General features: G+C 46.7%; 1 protein-coding gene across 1 annotated transcript in view; it reads right to left on the reverse strand.

Moving 5' to 3' along the window:
* The window catches only part of Nt5e (5'-nucleotidase ecto), a 36,847-nt gene extending 25,481 nt beyond the window's left edge, over positions 1 to 11,366 (reverse strand). Inside the window, exon 1 of the mRNA XM_051207582.1 lies at positions 11,007 to 11,366. Coding sequence (XP_051063539.1) covers positions 11,007 to 11,351 — 345 coding nt within the window. The 5' untranslated portion in view covers positions 11,352 to 11,366. The remainder of the gene's footprint in view (positions 1 to 11,006) is intronic.
* Between the last annotated feature and the right edge of the window lie 486 nt (positions 11,367 to 11,852).

Below are 11,852 nucleotides of genomic sequence, written 5' to 3' on the forward strand. Positions count from 1 at the left end.
TGAACCCACTCTGTGCACAGGGCTTCAGGTGGAGCAGGGATGGTATCAGGCATCATCAGTCGGATAGTCCCAGCCCTGGAGTCACAGCGGCTTTCTCCAGAAAGCCGTCTACCTCTTCCTCACTTGGCCTCCTCCAGGTCTGGCCAGTCACACACTTGGTTTGACTGCCAAGGCCATTTTGCTATCTCAGTACTTAAATTTACTAAGGTTCTCAGTATACCACCTCATCTGCTTTACTCTGTGGGTCATCTGAGAAAAGGCCTGGAAGCATTGGCTGGAGCAGGGGTTCCTTTTGATACAGATCCTCATGTTGTAGTGACCTCCAACCACAAAATTATTTTCATTGCTACTTCATAACTGTAATTTTGCTGCTGTTATGAATTGCAATGTAAATGTTTTTGGAGATGGAAGTTTGGTCAAATGGTCGTGACCCACAGGTTCAGAACCACTGGGCTAGTGACCCTTGAAGCTAAAAGGGCCATGGTACATTCTCTTTTGCCTCACTCCTTCTTCCTGAGTGAGGCAGAGAAGTACAACAGATAGCTTAGTAAGATGAGATTCCACTTGGCTTGTGTTATGGGCACACCTCTCTTGTAACACTGCACTTGGCAGCTTGGTATTGTACATACTATGTGTACATACCCACCCCCAAACAATGCACTTAATAACTCGTTAGTAATCTAGAACTTCGCCTTCATTGAGGTGCACGTACCGTACACCTTTCTCCAGACAATAGAATTAAGTTCTGTCTCCCCTTAACACTGACAATTTCTATTCAACCATATTCCAGGTATGAGAGTATCTAGGTATGAGGGTAGGGAAGCCATATAGCCAGAACAAGTTTGGGATGCATGCTGGATAAGGCAAACTGTCCTGTAGGTGAACTTTTGGGAAATTTTTGAAGACATTTCCTTGTTATTTTGCAATCCGGGTGTTCCTTATTATAATGTTTTTTAACAATACCTAGAAAACCTGGTCTGGATATGACCATCAGTCATGTGATACCAGTACATTCCATGGCTGTGGGGTCATTTGTTGTCTGTCCCCTGACTAGACTGAATGCACCTAAGCCACCTTGCCCTTTTGTCATGGTCAGCATGGTGTTTCCTCACTTGGCACACTCTCATTTACTGGGCACCTGTCACTCAAAGGGCTGTGCAAGCATCCTTGGAAGCATTAAGGTCTCCCTGGGTAAGTTCATAATTTCTGAGTTTGCACATCTCTCCACCTCCGATACCTCTTTTACCCACTCACCACTTCCTCTTATCAAGTTAATATCTCTAAAAACTGAGCTAGTCCTAAGGGCTCTGTCAGTCTTGGGCAAATGCTTCTTTCTTCTAGCCTTAAAACATTGTTTTCTTTCTATGGCAAAATAAATACCCTTTGTTACATAATAATCTTAAGTATAGATGTTTTAGTGACTGTTTCTACAGTTTAAAAACTTGCTTGTTGGTTGGTTGATAGGTTTAGAGTCTTTTGAGACAGAGTCTCACTGTGTAGCTCAGAATGTCCTTCAAATTCAGTCTTGTGTTAACTTCCAGAATGCTGGATTACAGTCACGCACAATGACACATGGTTCCACAGTTCTCTATTGAAGATTGATCAATTCATCAGTGCTGTTCTATCCCTAGAGGCAACAGTTCAAGTTTCCATTTGTTGCTTCTTCGATGTCTTGTTCCCTCCCACCCTGACTTGAGTAGGAACCCTGAGAGTAGCGACAATGGCTATCTTCTTGATTTTGTATCCTTTGGGTAGCAGCTCTATCCATGGACATCAGCACGCTGGATAGAGGACCAAATAGCCCTATTCACACCCACCTTCATCTCCAAAACCTGAAATCTCTGTTGAGCTCTCTGGCTTCTAGGTCTGCATGTCAGCTGGCACATGCAGTTTTCCTTGGTGCTTCAACAGGACCCCAGGTTTTCATACCCAAAAAACCATCTCTGAGACTTGCCATGTGGGCCTGTGGCCCCAAGTGTCAGGTCCAAAGTCTCCCTTCCCTGCAAACGGCAGTGTGGGTGACATTATCCTACAGAGAAGGACAATCCCAGTCAATCAAGTCAGAAGCACTAGCACAGGTAAGCCCTCTCTTAGCTCCCCTAGCCCTCTCCTCCCGGGAGAAGCTGACAAGGACCCCATCACTTGTGTGCCTCATAATACACTAATTTTGAGGAAGGGAAAATATGGCAGATACCCTCCTTAGAACCTGAAATACCATGCGAAAGGAAGGAGAAGTTGTCACAATTGCTACATGAAAGGCAGGAAGGTGGAAATAGCTGTGCTTTGGTGAAGTTCATTCTGGGAAGGCTGTATCCTCTTAGTAAAGTGTGACTGTTGTCCTGGTTTACTTTTGGTGGCTGTAATAAACACAGTGGCCACAAACAACTTAGACAGGAAAGGACTTAGCTCTTCATACAGCAGATAGTGCATCACTGACCGAAGTCAGGGCAGAAACTCAAGACAGAAACCTCTAGAGGCCATGGAGTGCTACTCACTGGCTTGGTCTGCCCCCTTTCTCATCCTACCCAGGCCCACCTGCTCAGGGGCAGCGTTGCCACAGCAGGCTGAGCTCTCTCACATCACTGTCAGTCCAGAAAATGCCTCCCACATGCTCACAGTCCAGTGTGATGCAGATAATTCCTCAGTTGAGGTCTCCTCCTCCCAGAGACTCTAGTTTGTGTCACATTGGCACGTGCTAACCAGCACAGTTATCTTAATAGTTGTATTTATTTATTATTTATTCATTTATTTTTGGGACAGTGTCTTTCTATGCACCTCTAGCTAGCCTAGAAGTGTCTATGTAGACCAGGTTAGCCTTGAACACAGAGATCCACCTGCCGTTGCCTCCTCAATATAAGGATTAAAGGTGTGCGTCACCACACCCAGCTCCATTTCTTTTTTTTCTTTATTCTTTTGAATCCATCTGCCTATTACATGATTTTTAGTCAAAAGAATGACATTTGAGTTGTACTTTTAGACCTGGCTGGGAGCATGACATCCCAAACTGCCCAAAAGGTTACAACAAGATCATTGAAATTTTCTATTGTTTCTTCTCTTAAATCAATCAAAATGGGCCTGTCAATCACCTGGGCAGAAAAATGCCCCTTGAAAAGTTTAACTTTAAGAAACATGATATACCTAGAGATATGTTTTTAAAAATGATAGGGATAATTACTTCTTAATGAGGCATGTAGTTTGACACCCCAGTGATCCCTCTCTCCATGCAATTCTTTACAGATCTTCATTGCTAAGCCTGCTGGCCTTCCGACTCAGAAAGTGTAAATTTTCCCTCCTTCCCTTCCTCCTTCTTCCCCTCCCCATGAGGATGTGGAGGCGTGGGGGAGGGGTTGTGGTCAGTGCATGTGACTGTAGGGATGCGTGTCTGTGTGCATGCATGGGGAGACCAGAGCAGGGTGAGGTCAGATACCTTCCTCTGTGGCTCTACAGCTTACTGTCTTGAGAGATGGACTGTCACTGAGCTAGGAACTTGGTGTTTCAGCTAGGCTGGTTGTCCACTGAACTCAGTATCTGCCTATCTCTGGCTCTAGTACTAAGGAAGCAGGCACATGCAACCACACCTGGCCAGTTCCCATGCTTGGGGAGCAAGAATTTGTGTCAAGGGTTTACCCACTAAGGCATCTTTCTAGCTCCCTTTCTTGGACATCAGTTAAAATTCTAAACCCAGTTGCCACGACCCTGGGCATTCTCACTGTTTCCAAAGACAATGTCTCATGCAGCTGCCAGCAGCCTTCCACTGCTAAGCCCATCTGCTTTCTGAAAGGCATGATGCTTTCTGAAAGGCATGATTCTTTTCTCTTACCTTGCTCCCTCCTTCCAGCAGCCTTTGAGATCTCCAGCTTGCCTGCTATGTTCCTTTTCTCCTCTCAAATTCCAATAAAATTGTCCTCATATTTCCTTCTGAGTCTGTTTTAAAAGGGACCCCACATCCCCTGGTAACATTCCCTGTAGTCTCCCCTGACCCTAAGGGCTCCGTTTCACTCTGTTCAATAGCAATTGTCTCAATGCATGCTGGTCCTTCTCTCTGGATGAGACCATGGCTTTCTAACAGGGTTTTTGGCCATTGCCAATCTCTTCTCCAAACCATCCTTAGTATTGCTGCCAGAGTGAACTTTCTGAACTTCAGGTTAGGTAGTATCTCTGCACTTGAAGACCCCACAGAGGCAGGAGCTGCCTTTAGGATTGCACCCATACCTTCCAGCCCCTCAGAGCTCTTCTCTGGGGACTGGCATCATTTTTCAGTCACACTTCTGGCACTGGTCACCCTGACCTCAGCAGCCCTGCATGCTGTGAAAGGAAGCAGGGTTGGCTCTGCCACTTAAGACCAGGCGTGTGGAAGCACACTTCTAAGTCAGCATCCTCTGAAAGGGCAACAGATGAATAAAATGAAAGTGGTAACTGACATCTGCCAACATTTGTTATGTGCTGTTGTGTGCCACAATGAGGAAATGAGAAAATGAGGGAAGAAGACTTAAAACAAAACAAAATAAAATAAACAAGAAACAAACAAACAAAAAAACTCAAAAATCCCCCAAGACCAAACGTTGTTGTTTGCTATGCTACTTACTATTACTCTACTTATTTTACTGATGAAAATAATTGGGATATGTGGCCAAGTGAAAGAGCTTGGAGGTCCCACAACCTGTGAATGGCAGAGCCAGGGCCAGAAGCTCCTCACCTTTGTGCTCTAGGCTGACCACTGGACAACAGCAGACATCCACAAAGTAAAGGAGGAGGGGAGGGACCGGTGATGTGGATCTTAACTGACAGCTGGGACACACTCAGATCCAGCAGGACTTCACCACTGTATAGACCTAATGGTCCTCCCAGGAGGGATGCTCTGAGAATCCCCGTCTGAGGGAGATGGCCCTCTCCATGAGCCCCACAAGGCCTCTCCTCTTCCCTCTGAGTGGTCAGCCTCTTTGATGACAAACCCTTGAACCACAGCAGGATACACTGCAGGACTGAGCAGATGCGAACAAGGAGAATCACTCGAGCTCTCTAGTGCCTGTTTTCCCTCCTCCTCCTCTTCTTTTTTGGTTTTTCGAGACAGGGTTTCTCTGTGGCTTTGGAGGCTGTCCTGGAACTCGCTCTTGTAGACCAGACTGGCCTCAGACTCACAGAGATCTGCCTGCCCCTGCCCCGAGTGTTGCTGTTTTCTCTTTCAGTTATCTTTTCCTACAAATGTTCATGCAGAAAATCCCATTTGTAAGTATTTCGTGTCTCCCTTTCCCCCCACTTGTGATTTCTCCTGCTGCCTATCCCTCTTGCAGTTAGGAGAACTTCATAATTTATCAGCTTTTCAGGAATATCACACTAATCTCCAAGTTACCCCACACTGCTGGCTAGCAACAGCAGGCATTCCAGGGGTGAGCTAAATGGATAGAGCTCATTTTACCCATCATTATCTTTTATAATAACAACATAACAAGGCCTCAGGAAAGAGCTGTCCAAGAGAAGAACACTGAGCAATAAATGCTGGGGTGACACAAAAGAGAAGACAGCCACTGCCTCTATATGTGGGGAAATGTTTTCAGGGCCCTAGACCAACCACTCCCTCACTGGTAGAAAATGGCTTGGCATTTGCCTATGGAATATACAAATGTTCCCGTGAGTTTTGAATCATGCTTAGTCTGTAAATTGCCTTGCACAACACAACTGCTATGTAATGTCCTAGCACAATGTTCGATCACAGTGCTTGGGGAATACCAATAAGAAGATTATTTGTGCATTCCAGTCAGCTGGCAATGTTCCAGTCAGCCAAGGTCAAAGAGTCTACAGGCTTCTGTACAAATTCGGTTTCATTTATCCATTCATTTTATTCATTAATTTGAGCTCATGACAACTTTATATATTCACCAAATGCACTTTTCTGCAACTTAAGAGAGATGATCTTAGCAAAATAACCTTCTGCATTTCTAAACTAAAATCACTGGGTTGTGATGTCAGCAACTGGTCCAGACCTGGGTCCTCCCTCCCTGCTCCATCTTTTGAGGAAAGCACCTACAAGGAAAAGAACTGACGATCTAACAGAAAGACATTTTGTCCACCCTCCATCTGTCCTGGTGTGGTGATTTGGATAGGAGTGGCTCCCATTGGCTCATACGTTTGAATGCTAATCATCAGATATCGAGCGACACTGCTTGAGAGGGATTAGGAGGTGAGGTTGGAGTAGGTATGACCTTATTGGAGGAAGTGTGTCACTGGTGGTGTGTGGGGAGGTGCTTTGAGGTCTCAAGAGCCCAGGCCAGGCCCAGTGGCACTCTCTTCTTCCTGCTGCCTGTGGACATGAGTATAGAACTATCAGCTCCTTCTCAGGCACCGTGTCTGCTTGCGTGCCACCATGATCGCTGTATGATAATGGAGTAAACCTCTGAAACTGTAAGGTAGACCCAGTTAAATGCTTTCCTTTGTAAGAGTTGCTGTGGTCAAGTTGTCTCTTCACAGCAATAGAACACTGGCTAAGACACCTGGAATGTTTGACATCCCAACACCTGAAAACTCTACTTGCCACTTGAAGTCACAAATAAATGAAAATGTTAGGAACAGAGGACTCAATTCCTCTGTGGCTCAGTATTTCAGGGCTGCTAAATAGACTGAGGAATACTGTCCTGTTTCTCCTGCCTTCTGTAGGTATGATGTATTTACACTGGCTGGGGGGACTTGCAAAAGCCCTTTGGCCTTGGAAGAAGCTTCTGTAGGTAAGGCTCAGAGAGTCCTGTGAATTAGCAACAGAGGAATGAAGCTATTTGAAGGCTTCTGATGGTTATTAAAAATACCCCGTAATTAGGGGAGATGGAAAAGTTATGCCTAAAGTTTGGCTTGGGATTCTCATGTATTCTGTTATAAGCCAACGATACTTTCTTTCCTTCTGGGGAAAAGCAATGCACATATGCAGAGAAGACTATAGATAATTATGAAGTCATCACATTTGTATTCACTTATTTATTTCCAATATACTATATGGTGAGAGAATCCAAGCCATATTCAGTTATTAACTTTTGGATACCAATGAAATGGGAGGTAGCTCATCCCCACTTTAAGTTGAAGTATAAACAAATACCAAAAAACATAATGTGCTCCTTTCCTTGTCTGTGGCAGACACCTATTAATGGGTTGAGTGGATCTTTTTTAATGAATTCCGATCAAGCCTCTGGCACTCCCTCAACCCAGCAAAGAAGGGAACAACTGTCAACCAACCAGAGATGTCATTTTTCACTCCTTTTTGCTAAGACAGTAATATAAGCATGAGATATATTTATAAATAATAAAGTGTACTTTTAGCCAGCAATAAATGCTAGAGGCATAATTTTAAATAAGGACAGGCTCTTCTGACTTTTCTTCTCTGAACCCATTTGGCAGCCATATTCAGATGCTGCCAATGCTGCCCACACTGCACCAGCGGCTACAGGAGGAGTGCCATGCATCAATTCACCCATATACAAACGCTCTAGTTGGCGTTGAATAAATGGATGAGTGGAGGAGATTGTGAGAATGTTCCCTGGGGAGCATGGCCTAAGCTCCAAGCTGCTCTGCAGTTTGAAGGAGGAGACAGAAGTCAGTGGTCACCTGATGATCCACTAAAGGACTCTCAGTACTCTCAAACAGTTTAGCAAACTCTTCTATTTTCTTAATCTCTGAGTTGCAGCTGATGGGTCAAAACAATCTCCTCATTACTCAGCAGTCAAAACGTGTATGTTGATTTGTCCTTGTAGTTCATGAAATGTGTCTAACAGAGAGGAAGTATTCATTGGGCATCTACTATTAGTGAATGAGGAATCAAATAAACAGTGGGGAGGAAGGCTGGGTGTGGTGGTGCATGCCTTTAATCTCAGCACTTGAGAAGCACAAGTAGGCAGATCTGTATGAATTCGAGGCCAGCTTGGTGTACACACCAAGTTCTAAGTCAGCCAGGGGCTATATAGTAAGACCCTGTCTGAAACAAGCAAGCAAGCAAACAAACCAACCAAGGAAATAAGCTCTAAGACTATAATTATTCATTCAGTTGCTCAGGGGGCCCTCATTTGAGAGATTTACAACCTGTGCCTGCATCATGTTCTCTGGGTTTTATATGGAGGAAAAAGTATCAAACTCAGTCCCAGGCCCCAACCAGCAAGTGAAGTTCTGCTTTGAAAGCCTGTGCCGAATGAGCACCACAGCCATAAACCAAACATTTAGCAGGAAATGGAGCGGCAAAAGCAAGGGAACCACATAGCCCCCAAAGCTAAAGCTCCCCTAGACATCACACAGTTAAAAAACGCCCTGGGGTGGTCTGATGGCTGTGGTCAGTCTATGCTAGGCTGTCAGACTAGCAGATGTCATGTTCTCTTCCTTCCAAACCCCAACGTGTAGGAAACTAAGCTTTAGTGAGTGCTCACTGTGTGAGGGGCTAGGGCTTTTTCATTGTAACACGTGCTGCTTACAGGCTGAGGGGTGAATACCTTTTTTCCCAGCTAAGGAGCATGAGGCTCAAAAATAACCAAGACAAAAGGAAGAAAAGAAGAAAATCCCCAAGCAACTGAGCCTCCTTGTATTCTTTTCCTGCCTTCCTTTCTCCTAGTTTCTAAAGAAGAAGGAGAAAGAAAGAAAGAAAAAGTCAGTACTGGGCTTTCCTGACCTCTGGTCTATTTTACGCAATATGTTGATGTGTCTTCCTTCTCATAGTGAGGGGACACTAGGACAGACAGCTGCACCACCTGTCTGCTTCTGTCAACTTTTCCAGGTTTCTGCCTCGCAGCAGGGCCCAAAGGGTCCTTCAAGCTCACCCTGCTCTGCTGTAGCCATAGAGGAGCTCTCTTGGGAGTGTGGCAGGTCTAGAGAATACAAACAATCTCCAAGAATCCTACTCTAATTTCCGAGACTAAACAGGGAATCGGGAGACACTTCTCTATGGTTGTTCACTCTGATCTGGGGTTTCCAAGCATCTCAGAATCAAGACAGCAGGTGGCTGAGATAGGGGAATTATATAACAGGAAAGCAATAAACTCCCAAGGCTTAGTATAATATAAGCAAAACGGCAGTGTAAATCCTCTGGAAGATAGGAAGACTGCAGAGACAAGCCGCATGCTGCCCACTACGATAGCTGGGGTCCGCACAGGTCAACTCACCCAAGGATAAACTCTGATGGCAGCCACGGAAAGCTACGGACTCTGTCAATTCCCTTTCCTCCCACTCAGCACTGGTCGGCGTAGCTTATTTTCCTTCAGGCCCCAATCTAAATATCTTAAGGGAAATTTGTAAGAAGGCAATTCCATCCCACAAAAAAGTCTTCTAAACATTTAAGGGTGATGAGCTCCGATTTGCAGCACACTCCTGTGGTCTCATCTAGCTGCACGATGAGCTCGTCCTGTCTTAAGGAGGGACATATTTTTACTAAGGAATATTTGCACAACTGAGGAGAAAAGCGTGTTAGAAACAGTAAACGCTGCAAAGTTATGGTTTATACATGAAATCAAAACAAACTCATACCTACCCTTCTGGGGGAAGTAGAGCTAGTTAACAATCCAATTGTGTAAATGTCTATACTGCCACACGGCTTACAAAGTTTCAAGCAGGCCTAGCTGTGGAAAATGAGGGCTGGGAGACAGCAGAGCTCCTGAGACCTGCGATTCTTCTTCTGCCAACCTGCTTCTGAGCATGCCTTCCTTCATCAACTCTGGAGGTTTAGAGGCCATTAGAACCGCCTTTGCTTTAGAACCTCTAAGCCAGAATTGTGGGAGGGAACCTCCCCTTCTCTGACCTCTGGCTGTTCTTGTACACAGCGGGCAGCCAGCCTTGAGCACCTTCCCTTCCCTCCCACACCCTTTGGTTTCAGGGAGCTCTGGGAACCCGCCCTGTTATTTCTCTTGCAAAGCTCTTCCATTTTTGCTGTGATGGTTCTCAATTTTCCCCCTACAACCCGACAGAATCGTTTAGTCCAGGGATTCACCTAGGTTGAACGTGAGTGGTGGACTGATTAGTTTTTACATCTCAGTTCTGTTTATTTGATTGTTCTTTGCCCCTTCTCAACAAGCAATGCTCACTTCCAACAGAGTGTTGGGAAGTGAGGACTAAACGTTCCCATTTTAAGATCCCTCTCTTCCCCTTCCCCTTCCTTTTGAGACAGATCTTATTTATGTTCCCTAGGCTGACTTCTCTATGTAGCCAAGGATGACCTTGAACTCCTGATCCTCTGGCCTCCACTAGACTTGCCCCACATATCTAGTTTGTGCAATGCTATGGAGCAATCCAGGGCCTAAGCACTCTAAAAATCCAGCTGCACCCCCAGCTCCCTTATCCCTCAAGTTGGGCTGTTCTAGAATCTCTACAGTCAAGCAGGTTTTATTGAACCCTTGAAATGCCACCTTTCCTGCATTTGTGTGCCCTCTGTCATTTCTTCTTCCTCGAACCCATGTAGCAGTGCCTGGGAGTAGCAAGAACTAACATTTATGGAGATCATATCATGTGCACACTATGCTTTGAGGTAGAACTTCTTTCCATCTTGTAAAAGATTCGGCCACCGAGGCCCAATAATCAACTTGCACAATGTCTCAGACCAGTAGCAGCACTGGAAATCTACCTAACTAAGGAGGTGAGTTTGTGGTGCTCAAACTTCAGGGCCATCCATCCGGTTGTGGTGTCTGTCCATCTGTCCCCCGCCCCCTTGGTGGCTGGTGACCTGAATAAAATTTTTGATTCTACTTCCCTTTCAGTAAAGTAGCGACGAGACGTTCTTTGAAAGATTAAACAGATAGGAGACATGGAGGAATCTGAAATCTATCTCCAGTGTTTTCAATGTACCCACGCTCAAGCATCCCGCAGGCAGGATCCCTCTTTAAACGCTCAGTTCACTGACAATCATCCAAGGGACACCGTCTGCATCAACGTTGCACATTAGCCTGAGTCTAATTCCACTTGCTCATCTCTGAGTGTTTCTGTGCCAGGCTACTAGGAGTTCTCCAGCCCCTCCCTCTGGATCTGGGTCTCCAACCCAGGATCCTTTTCCTTACCATGGCATCGTAGCGCAGGGTATTCATGAAGTGTGCCACTTCGAGACCTCTGTAAACGGTGAACCAGATGGTGCCCTGATACTGGTCACCAGCATCCAGCAGCAGCACGTTGGGTTCCTCCCTGCGGATCTGTTGCACCTTGGTGTAGAGCCTTGCCACGCCGCCCACGCACTGGCTGGCGTTGAGGCATTTGGTGGAATCCTCACTGGTCTGCTCCAGCCGGCTGTGCACGTCGTTGGTGTGCAGGATCGTGAGCTCCCAGGCTCTGGCTGCTGGCCACAGAGACAGCAGCGCGCTCAGCGCCAAGAGCAGCCACCTAGGTGCGGGAGCAGCGCCTGGACGCATGGCTGGCTAGAGCGCCTTGAGCTGGTGGACTGGCCCGGAGCCTGGCGAGCACCGGCCACCTTAGCCTCGGCTAGGCTGCGGGGCGGAATAGGGAGGGGCGGGGCCAGATGCGCCTCCTCCAGCCGCAAGCCCTCCCTCTAGCAGGCGCACTTCGGAGTCACCCGATCCGACCCTGGCACCCAGGCACCCCGGAGTGGGGGGCCTGGCACACTCAGCCGGCAGAAACAGAGAAGAGGTTGTTCGCGCGGTGAGCGGGCACCTAGCGGAGCCAGCGTGCCGCAGTCCTCGGCAGCGGCGGTAGCAGCTGCAGGGACCGCCTCGCCGATCCTCACCTCTTGCGTGCCCCGATTTCTCTAAAAGAGTGAGCAGCTTGTGTTGCACTTTGGCTCGATGCCGAAAAAGGAGATGGGGTGGGAGAGAGAGGAGTCCAGAGCCTACCGGGAGGAGCTCTCCGCAGTTGCCGCGGTGGGACCTCGACACTGGGAGGGCCAAGGCACTGTA

This window comes from Phodopus roborovskii, unplaced genomic scaffold (assembly GCF_943737965.1).
Source record: "Phodopus roborovskii unplaced genomic scaffold, PHOROB, whole genome shotgun sequence".
In the NCBI taxonomy this organism is placed as follows: domain Eukaryota; kingdom Metazoa; phylum Chordata; class Mammalia; order Rodentia; family Cricetidae; genus Phodopus; species Phodopus roborovskii.